Source organism: Cnephaeus nilssonii, assembly GCF_951640355.1.
Source record: "Cnephaeus nilssonii genome assembly, chromosome: 10".
Lineage (NCBI taxonomy): Eukaryota > Metazoa > Chordata > Mammalia > Chiroptera > Vespertilionidae > Cnephaeus > Cnephaeus nilssonii.
In genome coordinates this window covers 49,187,937-49,215,894 of record NC_137081.1, presented here as the reverse complement: position 1 = coordinate 49,215,894, position 27,958 = coordinate 49,187,937, and the positions used below count along the sequence as shown (strand labels likewise).

The window sequence follows — 27,958 nt, the reverse complement described above, 5'->3', positions numbered from 1 at the left end:
TAAAGTGACTATGAAGAGTTGAATAGTCTTGTATTCAGAAATTCCTGAACTCAATTCCAGGCTTAGCCACTTACTGTATGATATTTTCCTTTGGAATGTTACTTTCCTCTTCAGTAAAATGGAAATACCACTACCTATCAGTAGGCTGTTACAAGAATTAGTGGGATAATACATGTAAAATGATTAACACATAATTTACATTCATTAACAGACAGTTATCATTATTATGATGCACTCTTAAGTCTGATTGTATTAGGGAAATGTCCAACAAGAGACTTATGCTGTAAAAATATGCATCATCTACAGGCATTCAGTGGTTCTAATTTATTTGGCCATTTCAAAGAAATTGAAGTCATTTTTTTCAATTATTGATTTCTTTAACTGGCCAGTTCTTTAAACTGGACAATTAATTTAAAAATATTTAATAGTAATATGATTAAATTTTCAAATGCCCAAACTAGCAATGTTAAACGTACTAATGATTACATAATTTCTGACTAAATTATGTTCATTTATATAACAAGACTTATTACAATTAGAAATGTCATTTCTGTTACTCAGAGAGATTAGAACCATGGACATTTAAATTGCATCTTATTTATAAGTAGGTGGACATTTCTTCTTTGGGACATGAAGAATAACTTCAAAGATGTTTCTATCACTGAGTAGTTTGAATATATAAATCTGTGAGATTGGAGAGAGCTGGAACTAAAATATGCCTTAAAAATTTACCTTATAGTGATTTCTGACTTGTACAGGTGTAGGTATGTGTACAGTGGATACCTGTGTTAGTTTCCTATTGCTGCTGTAATAAATTATCACAAACAATAGTAGCTACAACAGCACAAATCTATTATATTATAGTTCTGGAGGTCCAAAGTCCAAAATTAGTTTCACTGGGCCAAAATCAAGATGTTGGCTGGGCTGAGGTCCTTCCAGGAGTTGGGGGATTGGGAGGTCTGGGGTCTGTTGCCTTGTCTTTTTCAGCTTCTAGAAGGACTTTTCCTTGAAAGCCAGCAGGGTAGAACCTGCATCTCTCTTTCTCTCTCTCTCTCTCTCTCTCTCTCTCTCTCTCTCTCTCTCTCTCTTCCCACCCTCACTCTCCACCCTCTCTCCTTCTCCTCCTTCCTGACTCTGACTCTGCTGCCTCTCTCATTCACTTATGAGGACCCTTGGGATTACATTGAACCCACGTGGATAATCCAAGACACCTCCACATCTCAATATCCTTAACTTAATCACATCTGCAAAGTCCCATTTGCCATGTACACTGACATGTTTACAGATTCTGAGGATAAGAGTGTAAACATTGGAAAACCAAAATATTGCCTACCACATGCTGAATTCTTCCTCTTAAAGACAACCAGATGTGCAGGATCACCTCTAATATCCAGTTTACTGGGAGAATACTGGTTAAGGAAGGGTCACTAAGGAAGCAAGACTAATCTTTTTTATTACCCTCAGAGGTCTGTTTTTGTTAATGTATAAAGTATGGTGATCAGATGAAGAGATGGATTTTTGGGAAGGTAACAGGTATACACTCAATAACACAATGCATATGGGACAATAGGACCATAGGGAAGCTAGTTTAATAAATGGAATATGATTTGCTGTGTTCATATGCTGGATGGATGCCATAATATAGTTTTTATGCTGTCATGGCATACATACTTCCATTCATTTTACTCTTTGCCCTTCCTCTCCATGTTTTTTTTTTAAAAGAACTGTAAATCAATGCACAAGATTACACTACACAACTTGCTCTTTCATTTTATTCTCCATCCATTTCTTGGTTTTATAGTATTCAAATGAGGGTAAAATATATAAAACTCAAATTGATTACAAATTTGAATTGGCAGCAGCATTTTTAATGTTTAAAAGGGATGAATTTTATTATTAGCTAAGGGATATGCAAATATTAAAGAATTATAGAATATGTATTCATGCTTATGGCTCTGAGCCTAAGATATGTCCTTTGGAATGATATCCTGTGCACAAATCTGAGCTGGGCTATAGCTCATAGATTTAAATCTGATGGAATTTAGTTCATCACTCTCCCGAGTTAGTTCTCAATCAATTTCCCAAGTATGAAGCAGTTGACTTCTTCATAATGCATCCAGAATATCATAGTGAGGCTATCGATGTGTCACGGAAAGTGTGCTTACGTTCTTGAAGCCTGTGTCTATATTCACCTCAGCTTTGTGAGCTCATTTGACACACCGGCTCACTCTGTTTTGCTCTTAGTTCTGATTAAATAAAGGCTTCTTGAATTAATTTTGGAAATTTTCAAAACGAAAACAATCATAAAATTCTTGTTTTTCTGCTCAGGAGTTCAAATTATTATTAAACCTCAGAATTTCTTGAGACATAATCACACTAGAGAGCTATCTGGGACTGTTTTATGTTTTATTGTATATGCAATATAAATCAATTCACAACAGAAAAGGGCATCTCTTTGTTGTTTGAATTTTCCATCATTTGTTTATGGGGAAAGGTGATTGTTTGGGTTTGCTGGCTTTTTGGACACTTGAGAAGTAGCATAGAATTGTTGTAAAGTCACAGAACTTGAAGCAGACAGCCTGGCTTCCCTGTCCAGGTCTGAAGCTCACCAGCCACCTGACCTTGAGTAAGTTTTATAACCTTTCTGTGTCTCTGTTTCCTTATCTGTAAAATGGAGATAAAAAATAAAAGCTGTCTCCACCATATAGGATGGTTGAGTGCATTCAATGGTTGATCTTTGACCAATAGAAAGCACTTGATACATAGTTGCTGTCTTTTTTAATGTGAATCCTTCTTTTGAGTCATTTATCCATTTTCAATAATGTTAGCAGTTTCTTTCTGACCCGTCTTCAATTCTTTACTGAAAATTAACACTTTAGCCTATTTATCATAATTGTCCCTCCTCAGTTTTCCTTTTGTCTTATAAATATTAAAATATTTTTACTTTAAAATTTTTGTGTTTAAAAAGTTCAGCTGAAATCATTTGCTGAGTTACTTACATTTCTCTAAAGATTTTTTATCATTTAAAAATACATTGAGTCCCTCCAATATTCCTCTGTAATATACAGTGTGGTGAGAGTTCAGTGTTTTCCTCAAAAACATTACCCCATTTCCCCAAAATGATTTGTTGGTAATGCTGCTGCCTCATCTCATTTCTGCATCTCTGTCTTTTGCATATTCACACGTCCAACTCCTTCACGTTTCAGTGCAGATGTTCCCCTTCTCCGGGAGCCTTCCCTGCCACCTGCTCATTCACACACCCAGGTGGTTATGTCCTCTCTGTAGGCTCCCAATTCACGTGGTGTAAACCCATTAATTCTTGGGGAATAACTGCCTATCTGTCTTTCCAACTAGACCAAAAGCTCTGGAGGAGCATAGTGGCCAGGCTTTATGCTTATTCTAGATAATCAATATTTATTTAATGACAAAAAATAAATTAAACCTATGGATTATATAGTTCAAATCATTTACTTTTGAAATTTTCTAGGACAAAGATGGAGGGAGATATGTTAATGTCACCCACAACAATTATATTCCTATTGAAGTTCTCTCTCTCTCTCTCTCTTTTTTTTTTTTTTTTGGTTACTAATTGTCTTTATGTGTTTCTATACTGAACTAAAATTCCAGCAACCAATTTTCTAATAAATTTTAGTTTTCAGTGTTATAAAGAAGATACATGGCCCTGGCCAATGTGGCTCAGTTGGTTGAGTATCATCCTGTGCACCCAAAGGTCACCAGTTCGATTCAGGGTACATACCCAGGTTGTGAGTTACATTCCTGGTAGGGGTGTGAGAGGGGTGCAGGAGGCAGCCAATCAATGTTTCTCTCTCAAATCAATGTTTCCCTCTCCCTTTCTCTCTCTCTCTAAAAATTCAATAAAAACGTATTTTAAAAAGAAGATATATGGATGTCTGACTTTTATCACAGAAGTTCTTCATGTGTCAGCATAATTTAGAATTTTTCTTTTTCCTTGAACATGAAAAGTTTTACCATAACCTTCCCAGTTAAGAATCCATGATCTGATCACCCTATGTAGAACCCTCGTTTTGATGTACACAATAGGATTTATTCCATTGTACAAAGAATTAATAGTTTCTATGGATTAGGAATTTTCTTATTGCCAAATAAAAGAAAACATTTACTACTTAGGGTGCAATGGATTCTAGGCCCAGCTTTGCCATTAGCTCTGGAGACTTGGGAGAATTCACCAAACTTCTTTGGATTTTAATTTATTCATCTGCAAAATAAATTACCTCTAAATTTCAGAGACGAGTAATTTATAGTACAATCATTTTGAAATACTACTATTTATAATGCTTTCTAACAGAAACGTTCATCTTAAATTTTATTTTTCTCTTCTCCCTTTTCACTTTAGCCTTATAGCATGTTCCTCCACTGTCTGATTTGCATAATTACAGGTTCATCGTTCCCTATTTTTCCAGGCATTTTATCACAGTAGCATCTTTATTTGTTCTTCTACATCTCCTTTCTCTGAAGATAGCCTGAACTCATTTCACACTGTTCTCCGATCTCAGTTGCATTCAAACCTTCTGAAATAGTGCATTATGAGGTTGGGTAACAATGTTCCTATCTCTTCCCCACACATCCTTCAGAATGGGGCTATCTTGACAATCTTAAGAATGACATCAGGTGTCATCAGCATCAAGTAGGAGCAGATAGGTGCACTGCATTACAGTACACTGGGCAGGAAGCATCACCCTGGTTTTCAGATGAAGAAATCAAAAATCAATAAGACATCTACTTAAGAGGTTAAGGGACAATATGGACACAAATTGTTAGCTCAAGAAAAGTTTTCTACTCTGAGTAGGCAAAGTTACTAATGGGGAAAAAGAAAGAAAGTCAGAGATAGAAAAAAGAGATGGAGAGAGAGAGAGAGAGAGAGAGAGAGAGAGAGAGAGAGAGAGAGGAAAATGGGTGTCTTTACTGTGATCAGAATAAAAGTCCACAAGGCCATGAAATACAAATCTCTTAATACTTAGGCTACTGAATTTCTGACATTTAACCTTGGACGTTTCTCAGTAAAATAAACAATGTAAGAATTGGATATTTTAAAAGTAAATACTAACTGTACATGTTAGCAATTACAAACTTCTGAGTTTCTGTTAAGGTTAATAAAAGAATGACATCTTTTTATGAATAATATACAAAATAAAATTTATTTATATTTTAACACAGAAAACTTTAGGGAGTACTCACAACAAAGTAAAAAGAGTACAGTTGAATACAAACTAAACTCATATTTGCAGACAGATAATATGCAGGGGAAAATGAAGATATATTTCTTCAGCATGTGAAAAACTTTCAGTGGTTTGTAGGAATCTCTTTGATCAGAATCAATTCAAAGAGTGTATTTTTGTATGGAAATGAGGTTTTGGATGATAGGTGAACTTCAAAAATGACTGACACTTGTGAACATCTGAGTTTGTACAATCACAAGGTTCAAATAACATAACTCCTTATTCCTTTATATTTTTTGTTTATTTTACAAAGCATGGTAAATAAAATATATTTACAATTTAATTAAAATACAGAAAATATGTATTTTAATAAGAAGTGCCTATGGAAAACCAAATAATCAAGGAGTCAAAACAGAAGTGATTTTGAATTTTTCTGCATCACATTCATTCTCAGCTGCTCAAAGAAACTAATAGAAAATGCAAACAACTAAATAAGATGGTTTAATGGGGAATCTGGAGGAGGAGGTAGAGAAAGCAGCTTGGCTCTCTGTTACCTTGGGTTCTTTAATCACAAAGATTAAATAAAACCAATCCAAATAACCAAGGACGCCAAAGAGCTCTGCTCCACAAGGCCAGAAACTGTCTTTCCGAAGGTGACAGGCAGGGCATGACGAGTGATGAACAGACATAAACATACATATACATTTCATACACTGATTGGCCCCACAAAGATCTGATTGAAATGATTTTGGAATTACAATATTCTTTCAGCGTAAGTGGTAAACTGTCAAGCAGAGTGATAGCAAAAAACACCAGATTAAATACGAAAAACTAGTTTTGAGACCAGGTCTGGCACACACAACTAAATAACCATGGAGAATCATATGCAGGGTCCTTGTGTTCCTTTTAGACACTGAGACATATTTCCTTATGCGTAAAAGGGGCTGGTTATACCAGGTAAGACTGTGTGACCTCTAAGACCTTTCTGTTTCCAATAACTGAGTCTTCTGCTCTTTTTCCAAGTACGTAGTTTCTACTACCCTCTATTTCTGTCAGGCAGATGGCTTCACTAGGCAAATCGTCTCTCTGAAATGAATGGGTGGCTAACTAGCTTTTTCCAATAGTACTATTATTTCTTTCTTATATGCCATCTCTATGAATAAAAGAGAAAACAGTCCATAATTCTCAAAGCATTCACATATTTTAGCTAAATCTATCTTCCTGAGGGTTGAAGGGTGGGGAGAGAAGGAAAGAACAATTTTTAGACTTGCTAAAGATTAAGGTCAACTATCAAATCTGCCACTTGTTGATTGTGTGATCATAGCCAAGTATTTTTTTTTTAATTTGAGTCTCTGTTTTCTTACCTATGAAGTTTAGAAAATAATAGCAACCACTTTATGAGGTTGTTATAGACATAAATGACATAATGCTCTTAAAACATTTAGCCTAAATCCAACACATAGTACTTCAGGAATGTTTATAATTAACATTATATATGTCTTAATAAATAACTATTTCTCATTAGAATAGTTGCAGGAGGAGGAGGAGGAGCAGGGACAGCATTTTCTTTTCATGTTTGTATAAGCATATGCTCCTATACAGGCATCTTGTAGCTCTGCTTGACACGTGAAGAAAAGAGGTGACAGTGAAACATCGAAAATACTGTGAACTGTCGCAGTCTGTTTTATGACCAGATATTTTAAATGTCATCACTGTTCAGAAGGCGAAGCTATTTTCTTTGCAAACCCTGACACGTATCTGAACATACTGCATTTCCTTTCAGTGACTATTGGCCCTGATAAGCCTGCACGTGAATTTGCAGAAGACAGCGCTGCCTGGACTGAAGGTGTGATAGACCTCGAGGAGGTGGTGCCTTTAAAGGAGAGGATGGCGAGGTACCAAGCAGCTGTTTCCAAGGGTGACCGCCACAGCTTCTCCGCCAATGTAAGCTGCTCCTGCTGGTTTTGTATTAGGCAATGTGCTTGTTGTCTGCTCTTCACACACCCTCCTTCCACTGCAATATAAGAATACTATTGGACAAAGGGATAAAGTAGAAAAAGCACAGAAATCGTGTGAATCAAATTCAGAGGATCCAAAGATAAGCGTCAGCTCTGCTACTTGTTAACTGTGCGATTTGGGCTACTATCTTAACTTTTCTCAGAGCTTCAGTTTCCATAACTGAAAAATGGGAATAACCATCTACCACAGAGGGCCCTCGGGAGGAGTCAAAGAGATAATTTATGTATAAGCCATAAGGCACTGTACAAATGTGTTTTTATTGCCATCATTATCATTTAACCTATAGCTATTCTCCTCAGGAAAGTTGGGAATTAATTTCAAATTTTAATAATGTAGGCCTGCATGCCTCCCTCGGTCTCATGTATAGTTCATTTAAAATCACTAGCAGTATAATTTCTTTTGCATTTCTCATTTCTCTGTGTGTACTAAATCCATTAGGTATAGGTTAATCAACATAGAAATGAGTGAATTAGCAATGTAGGCACTCTGCTAAACCAATTATGATTATAGGAAACAGCAGGATTCAGTAAGACTACCAATTCTTAGAGGCAAATATAACTTTGAATATAAAATTGTATTCAAAAGAATTTGTGTTCCATATTCTGTGGCCTTCGATCCACAGGATTTGATGAGTCATTTTATGAGTAGCAACTTTATAGCTTAATGGAGTATAAAAATATTATTTTATAATTATAATCACCAAATTAGTAAAATTATTCATTTAACCAAAAGAGAAAGAGAGCGGGAATAGCCCAAAAGGGTAGTATTCTAAAACAGCTACTCTTAACATTCCTTTTTGCAAATTATTTGGAGACAAGGCTGACTGCCAAACTTGTTAACAATGTTGCAATTCTAGATGACATTTAAGTTTTCACATCGTCATTAAAAATCCATTTTAGATGCAGAATAGATTCTGAATGAATGTAAAGAAATGACATAAGTCCCTAGATCACTTCCAAAACAAATAGTATCACTCTAGCACTTCCCAAAAGTCTTCTTAGATAGCACCCCCTGCTGGATCATTAAGGAACTTTACTACAAATTAGCATTCTAAATTGGAGAAATGATCCTTGGGGAAACAAGCTGGTTTTGGAAATTCCTAATTAAAGACTGGCTACTTAGTAAACCATCTTTTATCATATGCCATAAAACCATAAAAACTTCTGTAGGGCATGATATGTATTTATAATGTGCAAAAAAGAATATTTAAATTGGGCACATAAGGAAACTAAATTATCACAAGTTAATACAAAGATTTTAATGTAATTCTATTCTGGATATAATTACATAAAAGAAATTAAATAATCCTTCTTTTTCCTGCCAATTTACAAAAAAGAAAACAAAACTGAGGGAAAGTGATTTATGGAGATCACGTAATTTGTGGAAAAGGCACACTAAATCTCTAGTCTCTTGACTTCAGTACTCTTTCAACTACATTCAACTGCCTCCTCTCATACATGAAAGCAGTTTTGGCCCAACAACTTTCCTATTATTTGGTTTTGCCGTAAGTAAATATTTTGAGAAAAAATAAAGAACGCATTATCTCGGAGAAATCCTAGTAAATATCTAAAGAAATGAAAAAAAGCATACGACAACAACAAAAATCTGCCTTTTTGGTCAGCTGAATCAAATGTGTGTTCATTTTTTTTTTTTAAGTCATGGAAACTGCTTGTGACCAAATTTCTGTATACACAAATAATCCAAATATTATATGTGCAAAATCTGGAAGTCACTGATTCAGTCCCAAACTGTACCCATTATATTTCAAGCACGTTGCGATAGCTGACAATGATCAGTTGCTCATTGTCCTAGCCTCAGCCAGATGGCATTTGGTTGAACCTAAATGAAAGTCATGCTCTTGAAAAGGCAGCAGACTGCAGCAGCCTCCAGAAGAGAAGCAGGGAGTAACATTTGTCAAGAAACAAATTAAAATGCCAGATTTTGTGCTCTGCAATTTTATTTCCTTTATCCTTTTTAACACAAGAACTCTTTGAGAAACGTATTGTTATTCCTAGTTTATGAGAAATAAAACTGAGCTGAGGTTCAGGAACTCTGGTCCAAGGTTTTAAGTGTCAGAACTGGGATTAGCATCACTGTCTGTTCAGCTCAGCAAATTATGTTATTTCTAATTTGCTCTAGAACCAAGGACAGTTCTGGTAAAGGAAACTGGTGATTATCCTATATAATAAAAGGCTAATATGCAAATCAACCGAAAGGCAGAACAACTGGTCACTATAACGTGCATTGACCACCAGGGGGCAGACGCTGAATGCAGGAGCTTCCCCCTGATGGTCAGTGCACTCCCACAGGGGAAGCACCACTTAGCCAGAAGCCGGGCTCATGCTTAGCAGTGCTAAGGATGTCCGACTGAAGGCTTAGGCCTAAGCCGTGAGTCGGACATCTCCCGAGGGCTCCCGGACTGTGAGAAGGCACAGGCTGGGCTGAGGGACCCGCCACCCCCCACTGAGTGCACAAATTTCGTGCACTGGGCCTCTAGTGTAATATATTTACCTAGATTTAGGTGTAAGGTATTTAAATTATTGTTAAACTAACAGTTTTAGGTAGGTTCCATGTTAGGTATTTAAATTAACTTATTAAGATAACTTTACTATTGGCATATCCATTAGATTCTAAGTCTTATTTCTGACTCCAAGAATAAGAAACCTAGAATAAGGATAAACATGAAAAGGTTCAAAACAAAACAATCTAAGTCATGTGGTCATTTACAAGAACATGGATTAGTTGGGATGTTTAGTACATGGTGATAAACTAGGCAAAATCATGGCAGGGGATCTCAGTCTGAGCCAGCTTAGGCTACTGACTGCCCCTTGAGTAAGTCCTGCCATCTACATATGTAAACCTTCATTTACAATCTGAGCTGAACAAGGAAACCTTATCACCATCACTAAACTACAGCTTAAAGGACTTGCCCCACAGGGGGCGGGGCGGGGGAGGGCGGGTGGGGGGGAGCGGGGGGGGGGGGGGAGTAACAGCAGCTGTAGTGCAGCAGTACCAGGGATGTTAAGGATCACGTTGGTATTAGTAAAAATAATCAACTGTCTGCATTTTGCATGTACAATTTGCTCTATTCCAAAGCACAATGCTAAAGGAAAGGAATGGGTATATCTGTTTTTTAATCTATTTGGTAGATGACAGGCAACCTGTTCAGTATAGGAATTGATGTTTTTGAGAAAATGCACATACTGGGAAAGTATGCATTTATTAGCATAATTGCTGGAGTTTACCAGATTAACTTACATATGATTTGGACATTGTTGATACTTGTTGGCAAGAGTAAGGTTTTTCTTAACAATAATTACCTTAATTTCTATAATTTAATATTTATATACAGGGTATGGCAAAAGTAGGTTTACAGTTATAATACAAATAAATAATGCAATAATTAATACATAACAATATAAGCATAAACTCTGTGTTTCCTGTACTCACAACTGTAAACCTACTTTTGCCCCACCCTGTATCTTTTATAGATGCTCAACTGAGAAAGGCTACTTATGTAAATTAAATGGTAGGGGTTAAAAAATAAAAAGACAGTAGTCTTAATTCACCTTTCCCCTTCATTATCTCAAATTTCAAAAGGGACGCCATACTTTCTCAGACTTTACCATGTATCAAATGGCAGTAACTGACCAGGACTTACATTTGACGTTTGTTGCAGAATCTGACAAAATATCTGTCTAGTACATATAAGTGTACAGTCGTCCCTTTTTTCCATAGAGTGCATATTCTTAATTATTTAAGAGTCCATGTACCTGGGGAAAGGTTGTGAACTTCATAAAGCAGCCACTTGAATATTTGCTAGAATTCAGATAATCTTGAGTATCAATTTAGTCTCCAATATTTTGGAATGTGGGAAACCTCAAGACAGTAGTTGTGTTTTTCGTATCTGTTTGAGGGAGAGAGAGAATATGTATTAGGGTAACGATCCCAGGTCCACAGGAGTCCACAGTCCATGGCATGCAAACCTCAGCTCACCGGCATCCAGGGCATCCAGTTACTTCCATGTCTCAGGGCTTCCAAGGTTATGTCAGGGCTGAGCCAGACCTCAGGAGACCTGCTGTGGTTTGAAGTGTTGCTGAGTCTGCTCCCAGTTTTAAGGAGACCTGGAGGAGGGGGGTTGGCAGGAGGCCTGTCTGCTTGAGAGTTGTCTTTCCCATCTGGGCTTGAGTGCCTGCTGGGCTGGGGAGTGTACTAAGTTATCAAAAGCAAAGCCCTTGAGTTATAGCACTTCCCACTGGGGCATAGACTCTGACAAGACTCCTCAATGTTTTTCAAGTTGTTCCAAATATTGCCTGTTGAAATAGATCCTCTCATCTGTAAAATGCCAGTGACAAGCTAGAATCCTTATAATCTTAGCCCCCATCCCACCCCACCCCACCCCCACCTGTCCTCACACACCAACACTAGAAGCTGAGTCCTGGGGTGGTACAGCTGCTGTTTTTCTGCCTGTCCTTTAAGGCTAACAAGTATTAAGACAGACAGCTGTGATTAAGACAGAACCAGGTGAGTTCCAACTTCAGCTCCAACACTCACACCCGAGCTGTGACAATTTACAAGCTGCCTTACTTTTCCAAACCTCAATTTCCTGACTTAAAAATCAGGGTAATAAGTATCCATATTTCAAAGAAAATGGAGAAGCATCAAATGACAAGATATTTGTAAGTACATAGCAACTCACAGTGTACTATGTAAACAGTAGTTGTTATTATTGCTGACATTAATATTTTTGCCTCAGAGATACTCCGAGGTTATTTTATTTATCCTTGATGATTTAAATACATTTTGGAGTGAGTCAAATGTTTTTAATATTCTTAATGTGTTGCCTATAACATGTCGGATTTTAATGACAATATTATTGGGTTAAAATCGAATCTAGCATTTTAATTTCTACTTTCTATGTATTATTAGAGAAATACATTCTAATAGTTCTAATCTCCAGACATCAAGATCTGAAAGGAGAATTAACTTAATACTTTTAATATTCTTGTAACCTATATCAAAAAGCAGATAAATGAGAAAACAACATGGAGAGATTATTTTTACTAAGGGCTTCTGTAAGGGTATACTGAAATACTTACATATATTAATGTCTCTTTAAATATATCACCCATTAATAATTGTCAACTATTTTTTTAAAAAAAAATAGCTTGAGAATCCTATCCTGAGAAAAATATAAAGCTGAATTTTCCTTTTTTTAAATGGTCCTAGATGATGGAGGAAGCAGACATGTGCACAGTGCCTGGTGGTTTGGCCAGAGTGAAGCAACAGTTTGAGAAGGACAAAATCGCTTCTTCCTATAATACCTTTTCTCAGCACCAGTACCAGCATCAGAACAGATCTGAGCAGGTAATACTACTATAGTTCATGGATAAATCAAGTAAGGTTGAAATGCTCTCATTTCAGTACCAGTGTAGGCACTGCCCCTACCAACCCCACCCCTTTAGTGGTACATTTATTTTCATTCCTCATTAACAAAAAATGGTAAAACGTACATGTTTTAGAAAACCATTTTTAAAGCATATCAACGTACCAGTTTAATTCTTGGAGAATTTTGCCACATTTCTTGGGAACCATGCTGGAATATTTTTCCTCTCGGCATATAATGTTTCAAACGTAAATGAAAATTGAACAGCTTAGGTTAGTCAGCAGGTAAGTAGAAATGTTGAGTATAGTTTTTATATTGAGCCTCTTCTTCTAGGTTATAATTCCTAGTAAACTATCTGCTTGTCGTTGGCACAAATTAAACCTGAAGCGTTATTCAGCTGTTTTATTGCAGTGAGTTTTCTGTTTTCTTTAAAAAATCATCAAAAATTGGCTAGTGGAACCCAGATGTTATGTAAAACCGTATAATGATACCTTATATAAAAGATTTTCCCCATTTCATTCTTCCATTATCATATATCTCTAAATATTACCGTGGGATATAATGATATTTGAATGTAAGAATCTAAGTAATAAAACTCATTAGTCTGAGCTTGGTACTTTGAAAATAAGGAATCGCATTATAAACGGCTGCACTTAGGCCCGTGTTTTCCATGAGGAAGAAAGTCACCGGGGTATTTCTGAAATTTTGTAGTAGGAGATAAAAGGGGTTTTGGGGTTTGTTTTTTAATCTCTACAATATTTAGAGTTGCCTACATTTTCAAAAATAAGGCAATTGGTATGTTTGGTGGGGAGAGTATATCAGCTAGAATAATAAAAAATCTGATATGTGAAAGGAGTATTTGTTTTCTTTTTCTGGCATTGTCTGAAAACTAAAAAAACATGCAATATAGATAGCTTAATACATTTATGTAAGATTTCTTTTAATTTTACCAAAAGGAAACATAATGTAAATAAGAAATTAAGAAAGGATATAGTTGTAATCCTATATATAGCTGTTGCAACATATGAGTCAATTGTGTTTACTTGAAATTGGTCAACAAGACAAAATACAGTTATTATTAATAATTTAAGTAACAAATTCTACATAGAAATGTAGGTAATGCATTGTAGAGCCTCTGTTTTGCAGGAAGCACTACAGTAGAATGTAAGGGCTATGGGACTTGTGGATCCGAGTTCACAGGCCACCTCTGTCAGCAGCTGAGTGACAGGCACAGGGTACCTTCACGGGTGTATGGCTGGCATTTGCACAGAGTCCCATTCTTAGAAGGGCCCTGCACTTAGCTTAATGCTCTACTTCCATCTTCTTGAAGTTCTGAATAGTTCCTTAACAAGGGACCCTACACTTTCATTTTGCACTGGGTCTGGCAATTCTGTGCCCGATACCACATAAATCAAATTCATAACCCACTTAAGCTTCTGTTTCTGATAAGTTCGATGAGAAACGTGTTGAGTGATTTGTTTATTCATGAGGTTATTATAGAGTTCTAATATAATAACAAAGGGCTATTTCTGTGAAAGTATTTCATTATCCACGAAACTTGGACTCAGTGAGGACTCTTTAATATTACAAGACAGAAAACCCAACCCAGAGTGGCTGAAACCCAAGGCAACCTGATAGATTCACCAAAAGGCAATCTTATGGAAAGAAGGTTTGCTTTAAGCTCCAGTGGTATACCAGAGCAGCTGGCTTATGCCCAACCCTTGGATTATTTAATTTTTAGCTATCTTGTTAGCCAGACGATGTCATGTTAATAGCTTGAAATTAGCCATAGTGAAAATATTTATATCAGGAAAAATTGCCAAATGCAACAAATCAAGGATTTATTTCTTTCCTTCCTTTTTTTAGAACCCATTTTTAAGTGTGTAAGAATCTTCATTGATATAAGGGCTCAAAATATGTGCCTTGTATGGTGGCTACGCACAGAAACTGAAGTCAGATCACTTGGGTCCAAATTCCTGCTCCATCGTATTAGCTGTGTGACAATTGAGTTTTCTCAATTATAATTAAAGTCAAAGTCAAGGTTATAATAGTACTCCCTCAATAGGTTTGTTAAGAGGATAGTTAGTTATATTTGTAAAGTGCTTAAAATTGTGCCTGGCCCATTTTAATCACCGCACAAGTGTTTGTTTAAAAAGGGTTAAGTATCATCTTTACTGTATTTCTTCTTTTCTACCTCTCAGCCTTGCTTCCTTTGAACTGCCCCCATTCTCACCCAGGTTGTCCCCAGATAGTTGTAAAAAAATTCTTTTTTTGCAGAGAAAGGGTAAGAACCCTTTTTCAGAAGTCCCAGGAAAAGGCCTTACCACATCTAATTGGCTCTAAATGAGACACACAAGCCCTATTAGCACTAATTGCTATAGCCAGAGATGCTGGTTGGCTTAGGCCTCTGTACCTGTTTCCCTAAATTTTCAGCATATACAGTTATCAATAAGGAATAAGTGAATACTAGGTAAATACAAAGGCAACCAACAAACTGTACATACTTTCACAATAATCTCCTTGCAAATGTAGTTTATTATTAAAAGATGTAGATGCTATTCTATGAATATGAAATACTGTGTGTGGGAGTAGGAAAAAAACCAACCAGGCACTAGAAGTCAAATCTGCATGACTCTGGGTCTGTAGTGACCTCTCAGTTTCATTATCTACATTTAGACATGCTAATAATACCCAATAATTCCATGAGGAATGACTAAACCTAATTCATAATGCAATGCAATATAAATAAAATATAAAGAGGACATATGTAAAAACAAACTATTAAAGACAATTTATTGAACTGTATGCTAAAATCCGTAGGAAAAGAAAGAAAAAAATTTACCTGCATTTTAGAAAATGAATAACTTTATAATGCTTTATTGGAAATTTGAAATACATATTCAATTTAGTAATAGAGTGGAAAATGTAGAAAAATTCTGTCTTAGATATTAACTTAAACTTTTAAAGCTATCAGATACATTCTAAAAATCACTTTCTTTATCAGCAGAGATTGAGGACAAGATGCTTGCTGGTCGGGACAGACAGTTATTTCTGTCTTACCCAAGCTGTTGTTGGTTCTAAGGGTATTCCCAGACTTTTTTCTTGTTAAAAGTCCTTGAGATTTACCTGTCAACTAAGTCTGCCTCTGGCCAAAAATTTATATATTATATATTTTTATTTTGTCAACATAAAATTAATATTAATTTGGAAATCAAGTTTCATTAGAGTTAAGAGAAAGAACATTTCTTTTTGGGTTTCTAACAATATTTAATGTCACCATTAGTAATAATTTCATAAAGTATAATAATTAAGTCCAATCTGCTTATTTTTTTCCTAATGTATTTAAGTCAGATGTTTCAGTATAATTAGCTTATGATTGGGTAACAGTTTGTGTGGGAAATTAGCAATGGGGCTAAACAAGTTTATATATATTTTTTGTTTTTCATTGATTTCAGAGAGGAAGGGAGAGGGAGAGAGAGATAGAAACATCAGTGATGAGAAAGAATCATTGATTGCCTGCCTCCTGCACACCCCCCACTGGGAATCAAGTCTGCAACCTGGACATGTGCCCTGACCAGGAATGGAACCATGTCCTCTTGGTTCCATAGGTTTACGCTCAACCACTAAGTCACGCCCTCCAGGCACTAGACAAGTTTTGAAAATTAAACTATCGTTGAGGTTAAAGATCCCTTCTGTTTTATGATTGATCTGACTCTTTTATAACTATTGAAAAGGGATTCTGAAATAGAATTTAAAAATGTGGTAGAAGATAGAGAAACACTCATTTATGCCGGACATTTCAAAGTTTGGGTAATATCCACCATTTTCAACATCACCCATTTAGATTCTGCTTTTTAAAACAGTCATTCCTGATTCCAATGTCTATGAATGAAACCCAACCCTGCTAAGGGATTATAATCACTCATTTTATCTCCTGTTGATATTTAGGCTAGAAATATCTCATCAGCATTGTTTCCGGCCTTGCCTTAGGATGGAGTTCTTAGCATTCCATGCCAGCGAAATTATTTGTTATCCTTAATGCTAGAATGGAAAGGACCACTTAAGAGGGATATTTTTAATCCATGTATGAAAATCAGGCTCAATTTGGAAGAGCATTCTGAATAATTCATCCCCTCATTCTTAAAAGGGTGTCTTAAAATATGCTGGAGCAGATTAGAATAGATGTGTTATTGGCATGAAAAGCCATTGTCTTTTTTCTGAGTTCATTTTCACTTGTCCATTCTAGGGTTTATTTTTTTAAAAGACATTCTTCCTCTTTTTCTTTTTTTTTTCAACAGCTTTATTGAGATATGATTTTCATACCATAAATGTCACCCTACAATTCAACGACTAGAACAGTGGTCGGCAAACTCATTAGTCAACCGAGCCAAATATCAACAGTACAATGATTGAAATTTCTTTTGAGAGCCAAATTTTTTAAACTTAAACTTCTTCTAATGCCACTTCTTCAAAATAGACTCGCCCAAGCCGTGGTATTTTGTGGAAGAGCCACACTCAAGGGGACAAAAAGCCGCATGTGGCTCGCAAGCCACAGTTTGCCAACCACGGGACTAGAATATTTACAGAGTTGCAGTGTCCCCACAATCTAATTTCCTAGCATTCCCATTCCCCCCAGACCCATGAGCAGACTGAGATGTCTATTCCTTGTGCCACAGTCTCACACATAGGGTTTGATTCTCATCTTTTCCTGTGAATTTCATCTTCATTTTCTTTCCCCGTATTTATGCAGTACTGAGTAGCTCTTTGCTTGTGAATTGTGAAGTCCTAGAAGGCTCTTCTTTTCTGGAGTTGCTTTTTTATTATTTTTAAATATCTTAAGTAGAGAACAGATGGAACCCCAAAATCTTTGGAAGTAATCAGTGCAATTCAAAGCTCAGGTAATTGCTTTCATGTGAAAATGGTTGCACCAAATCCATGTCAAGAGTCTGAAGTATTCCTGACCTTCACTCCATGTTGCCAAGTCTGATGTGGACCAAGGCGAGCTACAAGACAGTGTTTCTTTCCACATACATCTGTGTCGCAAAAATCCTAATGTCAACATTAGCACTCTGTAAGATTATCTGTATTTGGCACAATCCCTAGAGAATTCTAGGTTGATAGAAATCATTTTTGACAGCTTGTGACAGATATAATCTGACATCTATGTATTTTAGACTCTTAAAAGGTGACCCATAATTATTTTCTAGCAAACATATTTTTATCAGCTAAATGTCCACATTGCAAATCATTTCTCATAAAAGTGCTTTAAGCCAACCCTTAACTTTCTGCCAAATGTATAATTTTTCAAGGTCATAGATTGCTATGAACAGCCCCTACCTGAACCTAGATCTCTATCAACACGTAAGGTTGTGACCACAAGCATGCTTTGTGTTGTCCTTTAATTGTGTGCACAAATTTTAAATAACTATTACCATTTAAAGTAATCTAACTCAAAATGAGGCAGTTTGGAGTAATGGTTAGGCCTGCTGGTTCCAGAGTCAGACATCTCAAGTTAAAATCCTTGAGTTAGCCACCTAGTCTCTTCTGTAAAACAATGATGAAATAACAGGCATATTTTACAAATAAAACGAGATGGCCCCTATAAAACTCTTACTGTAATGCCTGGCATATATGAATTGTTCAATAAACACCAGCTACTAGTATGTTCATCAGTAGTATTGCACGATGGCCAAGAGAGCATTATCAAGTGGTAATTATTCTCAAGGTAGAATATGACTCATAAACATTTTATGTATATGTAAAAAGGCAAAGAAGGGTAATATCGCTCTGTGCCTCACACCTTAGCTTTCTTTTCGGTTCTTTGGCCTTCGGAAACAATCATTTCCCAAGAGCTCATTGGGTAATTAAAGATTAGTTTAAAATTAACACGCCTGTGTATGCTTTGGGCATGTGTTGCTCTGGAGTAATCAGTAACTTCAGTGCATATTTTAAAAGTTGTCATAACAGGTCTTCTTTTGAGGAAAAAATGCTTAACCTCAGCTCTAGGAAATGACCAGATGAGGGGGACCTCTCCGAAGAGAGGAATAGCCCTAAAATGTGCACAGGTTTGCTGCAGCCCTGGGATGCCATTATGAATCGAAGTTTGTTTTTTAAGTGGGAGCAAATGAATAACATAGTGTTTGCCTTTGAAGACTGCTTTAGTCACAGTATTGTGACAAGATGTACCGAGAGGAAAATAATATAATTAATATATGGATTGAATCAGGCAGGAGAAAAAGAGGCTACTACACTGCTTGAATAAATGAGGAAAAGAGGAAGAGTTGAGGGAGTATTGATTTTTTTCCCATTTCTACAAGGGTTGTGGTTTCTCAGCCTGTTTCAGCTGATGAATGGAAGGGAAGGAAAAGTAATTGTGAGGGATAAAATTTACCTCATGGCATTTTCTGGTTTGTGCAGTTGAAACCATGAAGATGAATATATTCCTACAACTGTCTTAATAAAATATAGCAAGTATATTTCAACATGCAATGTTAATGTGTACACATACCAAGAAATAAGGCCCCTGTTTGCTGGGGACCTATTCTTTCCCTTGGGCACAGGCCAGAGTGTCATCATGAGCTTTCTCCAGACAGGCTGGCAGACACATGAACCTTACGCAGGCTGAGTGAGCAGAGCAGGATCCCTGTGCATGTTTCCTTGGTCTCAGGATAACACAAAACCGAAAGGACACAAGCCTTGTCCTCGAGAGGCTCAAAGTAAGGCTAATCGGTAGATTAGACATAATAGTTTTACTCTGTTAAAAATTAAAACTCTGCCTGACCAGTGTGGCTCAGTGGTTGAGAGTCAACCTTTGCACTAGGAGGTTGTGGTTTGATTCCTGGTCAGGGCACATGCCTGAGTTGCAGACTCAGTCCCCAGTATGGAACATGCAGGAACCAGCTGATCATTGATTCTCTCTCATCATTGATGTTTCTCTCTTCCTCCCTCTCCCTTCCTCTATGAAATCAATCTATCCTATCTAATAAAAGAGTAATATGCAAATTGACCATACCTACACTATACCCACAAGCCACACCCACCAACCAATCAGGAGCGAGTATGCAAATTAACCCAACCAAGATGGCTGCAGCCACAGAGAGAGCAGGAGGCTTGGGTTTCCCCAGCAATGGAGGAAGCCAAGCTTTCTGCCTGCTCTGGCCTGCCTTGGCCTCCGCTCAAGTCTACAAAGTTTCAATTATAGAAGATAAATAAATCCCAGATACCAGGGCCTCCGCTTGGGTCTCCGGGGGCATGGCCAGCCTGCAAACCACCACAGGCCCCTCACCTAACCTAGGCCGCCCCATGCCCCAAGGGAACCCCCACCCTGATCCAGGACACCCTTCAGGGCAAACCAGCTAGCCACCTCCCATGCACCAGGCCTCTATCCTATCTAATAAAAGAATAATATGTAAATTGACCATCACTCCAACACACAAGATGGCTTCCCCCATGTGGTCAAAGATGACGGCCTCCATGTGGACACAAGATGGCTGCCACAAGATGGCCAGCAGGAGAGGGCAGTTGGGAGGGACCAGGCCTGCAAGGGAGGGCAGTTGGGGGCGATCAAGCCTGCAGGGGAGGGAAGTTAGGGGTGACCAGGCTGGCAGAGGAGGGAAGTTGGGGGGGACCCAGGCCTGCAGGGGAGAGCAGTTGGGGGGACCAGGCCTGCAGGGGAGGGCAGTTAGGGGTGACCAGGCCAGCAGAGGAGGGAAATTGAGGGCGACTGGGCCTGCAGGGAAGGGCAGTTGTGGGGGACCCAGGCCTACAGGGGAGAGCAGTTGGGGGGGACCAGGCCTGCAGGGGAGGACAGTTAGGGGTGACCAGGCCTGCAGGGGAGGGAAGTTAGGGGCAATCAGGCTGGCAGGGGAGTGGTTAGAGGGTGATCAGGCTGGCAGGCAGAAGTGGTTAGGGGTAATCAGGAAGGCAGGCAGGCGAGCAGGCCTAAATGGGCAGTTGGACATCCCTTGAGGGGTCCCAGATTGGAGAGGGTGTAGGCTGGGCTGAGGGACACACACCCCCGTGCATGAATTTCGTGCACCAGGCCTCTAGTATATATATATATATATATATATATATATATATATATATATATATATATATATATATATACAAAAGCCTAAGTGACTGTTACAACTGGTCGACCAGTTGCTATGACATGCACTGACCACCAGGATGCAGATGCTTAATGCAGGAGCTGCCCCCTGGTGGTCACTGTGCTCCCGCAGCCAACCTCCCGCTGCTGGCCAACCTCCCGCAATCCCTCCCCCAGACTGGGCGAGATGGCCCCGAACAGTCCCAATCGCTGGCCAGACTGAGAGACACCACCCGTGCACAAATTCGTGCACTGGGCATCTAGTAAAAATATATTCTTAAAAAATAAAAACTCTAACAACAAATGTTTTACCTCTTTTCCCTTCCAAGTCCAGACCTGTTAAGCAATTTACCTTCTACAACTCTTTGTCAGTGCCTGTTTTTGTGATGAAAAGAACATAAAATTAACTTTTGCATGCTGGCTCAGAATCAGAAGACCAACTCTTTTCTAAATAAATCAAACAATAAAACAATGGCCTCTACCAATTAAAGTCTATAATCCAGTTGAGGCCAGAGCTGCACAAGCTGGTTTATGCAGAATTCAGTGGATTGGTAATATCTATTAGCCAAAACTTTACAGTTCCTAACTGTGCCATACAGCAGACCAGCTATACTTTACACTAGAAACTCAGGTGATGTTTGTTTGTTTTTTCAATTCAGCAAGAATTGGAAATACAAACTCTAATCCAACTGTGGGTTTCTAGATGCCTATTTAATAAATTGACTCATTTTGCATCCGCTCTTGCACTCAAACCTATCTCTGTTATGCTCACATTGGCCATTCTATTACTGCTTTTCACACCTGTGTCCTGGCCACTGCTGCCTGGATACTTTGCAGCTGGTGACCTCCTACAGCTGTTTCTATCTGTGTCTCCGCTCTTCCTACCCATGTACACCATCCTGTGGTTCTGTAGGTCAGGGTGGAATCCTATACCTTCTTCGTACAGAAATCAAATAGTAAAGAATTATATTTTGGGAACAATTTGTTGCTCAAGTTGTCAAATAAATTAACTGCATGTAGTACTGCTTGTACCAATATGAGAAAAACAAAGGCAAAACACAAACTAAACTCCATGGCAACTTGTATTTCTCAGGATGAAAGGAAGAGAGGTTTCTCTACAAGCCCCAACGAACCACTAATTGTTCCCCCGTGTCCATTAAGGCTTGCATGACTCTGGTCTGTTTAGAAAGGCATCCACAGTCCTTAAAAAATTCCTACCATGTGCTACTACCCAAGGGTCCCCTGGATTGCAGTACAGGAGTGTAGTGGTAGTGGATTTCAATGAGGCCTCTGTCTGCTGGTTTCTATATCACTCTGGACCTGAATCAGGACAGCTTTCAGAGTCCCTGACAACCACCTCCTACCTCTCCCCTGACTGGATAAAGAATCAGAATCAAATCACTCTCCCTGGTAGGCTGGGACATGGAATCAGTGGGAGCTCTGGTCACCTAAGTCATCTACACCCTCCTGGAGGTGGGCCTCAACTCTGGTGATACACAGAACTCCCCCAGGAAGCACAGGTAACTCTGATTCACTAGTTCTGGCATGTAATCAGAGACCAGGGGATTTTATAGCTCTCCAGGTGATTCTAATGTACAGTAATGAACATGACAATTCCAACCTGAGCCAGGATTTGTTATCCCAGAGATGACCACGCCCCTCAGTCGACTCTCCTCATCCTTGGGCAAATACCAGAGCCTTCTAAAAACATCATCCTACTGTGGCATTTTAAATTCATTTCTTTTGTACAGAGGACAAATTATAACAATTTGAATACTATAATTCATCATTTGCACAGTGTTCAGAAATATTTGGGGGAGCTTTTGGAGACTTTGATGAAGTCCACTTTAGGCTGGGGTTCAGTTTGTGAGCCTAACATAAACATTTGTACCACTATTCCAAAAATATCAGCAAAGTTTCCCCAAATCGCATTTTTGTTGTTGGTGTTATTGGTTGTTTTTTTTCTTTTGGAGGATCAAAAAAGCTTTCCTTTTGTCCTCAACTCCTTTCCTTTCTGTCTTTATTTTTCTAGGCCTTTCATGTCAACATAAGATATTATGATAATGAGAAAGTATAACATCAAGACTGGGTACAGAAAATAGAGAGAAAAAAAATAATTTGTGGGAAATAGGGAGTGTAAAAATGTATGGATGAATTATATAAAACTAATTTTTCTGTATCAGAATCAAACTCAAATATGTTGATTTCTCCCTATAAAAACAGTGGTGAGACAGACAATAGCATTTTGCACAAAATGCAAATTAAATTACTTAAATAAAATGATCATGAGTGCTGTATTTGACACCTATGCTCATTATAATATCTATTTTTATAATTTTGAGATATGTGATCAAATTTATCTTTTAGTACTTCATAGACCACACTGCTTGAAATAAGCATTAAAGACCTATAATTGCTTCGAAGCCTTTTTGAATCTCATCTGCTCTGACCCATCCTTCTAGAACAAACTGGGGCTCTAGTCATGACTTCCCAACAAGTGTATACGAGTTATGTCCTTTACAATGCACTGGTATTGGTAAGCTTAGGTGGGACAAAATCCAGTACAGGTCAAAGAGTATGTCCTTAAATTTCATTTCATCTGATTTATTTCTATAAACCTATAGGAGTTAAATGACTCAATTTTTATTACTTGCTGATGTATATTTTTATGTAAAATATTTAAGCAACTACTTAAAGCAAATAGTTATTCATCCTTTTTTTGTAAGAACCTCTTTGCAATTTTGAGACCACTTTAACTTCTGAGATTGATTTTTCTATTTGTTGAATCTTTGCACTTGATGACCGAAATTATATTGCTAGAAACGATGTGTCTCTGAACCACCAACGCTTAAAAAAAGAAAGCAAAATGTGTAGTTACCTGATATAATAGTGAAAATGATATTATGATGAAAGATCCAGTGATATTTTAAGAATGAATATATAGTAAAAATTTCTGCACATGCGTATTAATTTTTGGATTCTTTAAAGACATTTTGTAACTGTGCAGATCTTTGCGTATTTAGTTACTTAAGGATAATGGCTCTCCTTCTTTCTTGTCCCTACTCTATTTTATTTTTTAATTAAATTTATTGGAAACATTGGTTATATAAGTTTCAGGTGTACAATTTTATAATACATCATCTGTATATTTCATCATGTGCTCACCACCCGAAGTCTAGTCTCTTTCCATCACCATATATTTGACCCCTGTGTCCCTCTTCATCCTCCCTGCACGTCACTTGCCCCCTGGTAACCATCATACTGTTGTCTGTGTCCATGATTTATACTCCCCACCCAAGCAAACCAATATATTTTTAGAAAATTATAATTCCTGTTTAAATCAGTGAGACCCTGATGCTTTGAACCAGAGGATTGGGAAGAGTTATGAAATGCACAGGCACCTCTTTGCTTATTTCTCTCTGAATAACCCCTACACACACACACACACACACACACACACACACACACACACACACCCCAAATCCATTAATTCCCTAGTAAGGGGAAATTTTTATATATCGGAACCTGCTTCTTTTTTAGTTTCTGGGTTTATTTCTAGAATGAAGAATTCATGGTTAAATTCATTGACATAGCCACAGACAATGTACTTTCGTTCACTTTTTTTTGGGGGGGGGGAGGAGCTTGTTTAGTTTGTATACTGAGTTACTGGGAAAATAGCTCACAAAAAGTAGGTGTGCAATGAATATTTGTTACATAAAGAAAGCAAACACTAAAATAGCACTTATGAAATGAATAACCTTCTGAACTAGGTACTATTATAATTAATTTTTTTTTTTTTGTACAAGAAATAGGCTCAGGAGAGGTCTAAGAAACATTCAAAGAAAATGAGCAAATGTGATCCTAACCAGGAAGACTAACTCCAGAGTGTGTGTCTTTGTGTGTTTTTTTTTTAATTAGGCTGATAATCATTAAGCATCCACCATATGTCAAGTACAAAATGTGTAATGATGAGTATGATATTAATTTGCCCTCAAAGAGCTCACTCTATCAGAGAGACAGCCATACAACAAATAATCACAACTACAATATAGTAGATTCGATGAGAAAAATATAAATGAAGTTGTTGGAACACAAGAGGTTGTCATAAACTTAATTTAGATAAAGGATTGTCAAAAAGGACACATGAGGGCAGAGAATGCCTCCGCTTAGAATGAAAATAATTTTCATGAATATGGAATTGCATTATAGGCTAAAGGAACAACATATGTTCCTTTATATTTGTAAATAATATATTTGTGAATATGGCAAGGCATAACTGAGGCCTGAAGCTTGAGATGTAGGCAAAGGCCAGTTAATAGAGAATATATGCTTTGTTAAAGAACTGTTACTTTTTTCTATCGCAATCAAGAACCATTGAAGAAAATTACACAGGGGAATAATATGAATAGATATGTATTTAAGAAATACTTTTATGGCTGTATAGGATTGATATTAAGGGGGTCAAGGTTGGACAAAGGAATAAATGTTAGGCTACTACTGAAATAGTATATTAAATCTATGAGGACTTAAGTGGGTCAGAAGGTCTAGAGTAAAGAGGTCATAGACTCAAGATATAATTAAAGATAGAAATTTGCAAAGCTTGAAAATCAATAGAATATTGGTGAGGGAGAGTTAATAGTGAAGGGTATAATAATTATATTTCTCCATTAAGATACATGTTACCTCTGTTTTATTTTTCTTTAGAGTATTTTCAGTTATTTTGCAAGCTTTTTCTATGTAGTTTCACTGCTTCTTGAAACTCTTAAGTTTTATCCTCTTTCATTGTACTTTTATGTTTATTTATATCCTACTGCTTCTTTGGTTTTAAGATGCTTTATGTCTATATTGGATTGAAATATTGTTTAATATACATCAACATAAAACTTCTGGAAGGCATCCTTTACTGCAAATTGAATGTTTTCATACATCCTGTTTTTTTAGTTTGTAAAATAAATATTACTTATATAACTAATATGTTTGATGGCCCTTTGAGAGTGCATCTTCTATACATTCTTGTTATGAATCTTTAGAATTTTTGACACTAGAATATGGCTCTATAAATAACACTTTTTGGAAAGAAGAGGACATTCAGAATTCTAGGGTTTAAAGCTGGCACTGCTTATTCAGAAATCAATTTTTTTCAAAGTCAAATATTTATACTTTTAAATTAAGTATTTTTCAAATGATAGGTTTTGCTATTTATGGCTAAATATGACCAAAGAATAATTATTTTGAGTCAATAAAAAGTTTAAATTAATTGAATAATGATACTTCTCTCATAGATTTATATAATAACATACATAATTCATGCATCTATAAATATAATAAATATTGTCTCAAGAAAATTTCCAGCTAACTGAGCCTTTTTATTCTCTTAAATATCTGTGTATATACTTTTCTATTTTGTGCAGATATAGAGATAGATAAATAAATGACTAATAAATAATAGATAGATATATAACTTTGCAGGCCAGATAGGATTGGCATGAAATATTCAAAGTAATGAAAAACAAGAACCTACAAACAAGATTACTTTACCCAGCAAAGCTATCTAGAATTGGACAGGTTAAGAACTTCCCAGACAAGATAAAGCTTAAGGAGTTCATTATCACCAAACCACTATTACCAGAAATATTAAAGGGTCTTCTTCTTCAAGAAGAAGAATGAGGAGGAGGAGGAGAAGAGATAAAAAATATGAATAATTAAATGGCAATTAATACATATCTATCATCCACCCACATGTTCATTGCAACACTATTTACAATTGCCAAGATATGGAAACAATCTAAGTGTCCCTATTTATGGACATTGAAAATAAGGATGAAGTATTGTTTTTCATTGTCACCATAAGTATTTCAATTTAGTTTTTTTATGTAATAGTAATTCTGCCCAATTCACTCGAATACTGTTTTGAAAATGTATTGTCCTATTTTGAAAGGTTCTTTACCTTTGTGTATGTGATTGTTGCCTTAGTGTATATTTTGGATTCTTGGTACAGGCTTCTCCTCCCTCTGGTGATACCAGCTACTCTATGCAGCATCACAGCACTCCGCATATTTTTTCATAGATGCTCTGATTACTTGCAATTTTATCAAGAGGCCTTTTTCTACTACACTTTGTAAAGTGATTGTCATGTTATTGTTATACCCATTAGTTTCAGTAACTCCACCTACCAATTATGTAATGTTCAAAGATTGTCACTTGAAATACCAAAAAAATAAAATGCTAGGATTATGTGGAAACATTTTAGAATCTCAATCTTTAAACTAGATTTTGATAAAATTGTCCTACTCCTAGGAAAATAATGTGACTATTTGTCCATGAATTCAATCCTACTATCTACCAGGAAGCTAAACATTGGGATTTGAGGATCCTTGAGTTCCGTTAAAGGAGATTTTCATATTAAAAAATAATGACTGTGCAATGTGATACAGATGTGTACTGAAAGTACAGAAATACAAAAAGAAAAGAAGGCCCAGCCAGTGTGGCTCAGTGGCTGAGCGTCGACCTGTGATCCAGGAGGTCACAGTTCAATTCCTGGTCACAGCACAAGTTCAGGTTGGAGGCTTGATCCCCGGTAGGGGGCGTGCAGAAGGCAGCCAATCAATGATTCTCTGTCATCATTGATGTTTCTATTTCTCCCTCTCACTTCATCTCTAAAATTAATTTCTTTTAAAAAGAAGCTGAAATAGGTAATTCTGTCTAGAAAAGTCAAGAAAGGTTTCAAAGCAAAAATAATATTTGAGCCAAGACTTTAAAAGTGTATAAGTGATTGTGGAAAAGCCTTAACTTAAGCTAAAACCCTAGGGATCTCCAATTTTATGCTGTAAATTTTTAAAGTAAATTTTAAAAAAATAAAGAAAACTCAGAGCAAAAAAAAAAAAAAAGTGGAATTTGAATATACCAAAATCTAGACAAAAACAATATATCAATCACAAATTTTTATGCTCATCACTTAAAAAAAGAACTGATTATTCCTTCAAACCTTGAATCCATTGACATTTCTGCTAACTAAATAGCACGTTTTGGTATTGTTTCTGTCTGTTTGACAAAGAGAGAATAACATTAATATATCGTAACTCTCTAGTTTTATTAAAAATGAGATTAGTGATGGGTAAAATTGCTTAATTACTGGCATTGAATATAAAATGTTTTTTTTCTACTCTAGTGAGACAGTTATCATTAACTATTCTGCCAGTCTTTCATCACATGTTTTTTTTTTTCTATTGGCTATACTTCTAGGAGTCAAAATAATAGTGAGTA

The 27,958-nt window shown here is 36.8% G+C and overlaps 1 protein-coding gene across 2 annotated transcripts in view; it reads left to right on the top strand.

Annotated features, from left to right (window-relative positions):
- The window catches only part of XIRP2 (xin actin binding repeat containing 2), a gene marked incomplete at both ends in the record, with an annotated part of 265,489 nt that overhangs the window by 209,986 nt on the left and 27,545 nt on the right, over positions 1-27,958 (top strand). For both annotated transcript variants that reach the window (XM_079782429.1, XM_079782428.1), the window contains 2 exons: positions 6,982-7,142; positions 12,447-12,584. In XM_079782429.1, the coding sequence (XP_079638555.1) occupies positions 6,982-7,142; positions 12,447-12,584 (299 nt within the window). The remainder of the gene's footprint in view (positions 1-6,981; positions 7,143-12,446; positions 12,585-27,958) is intronic.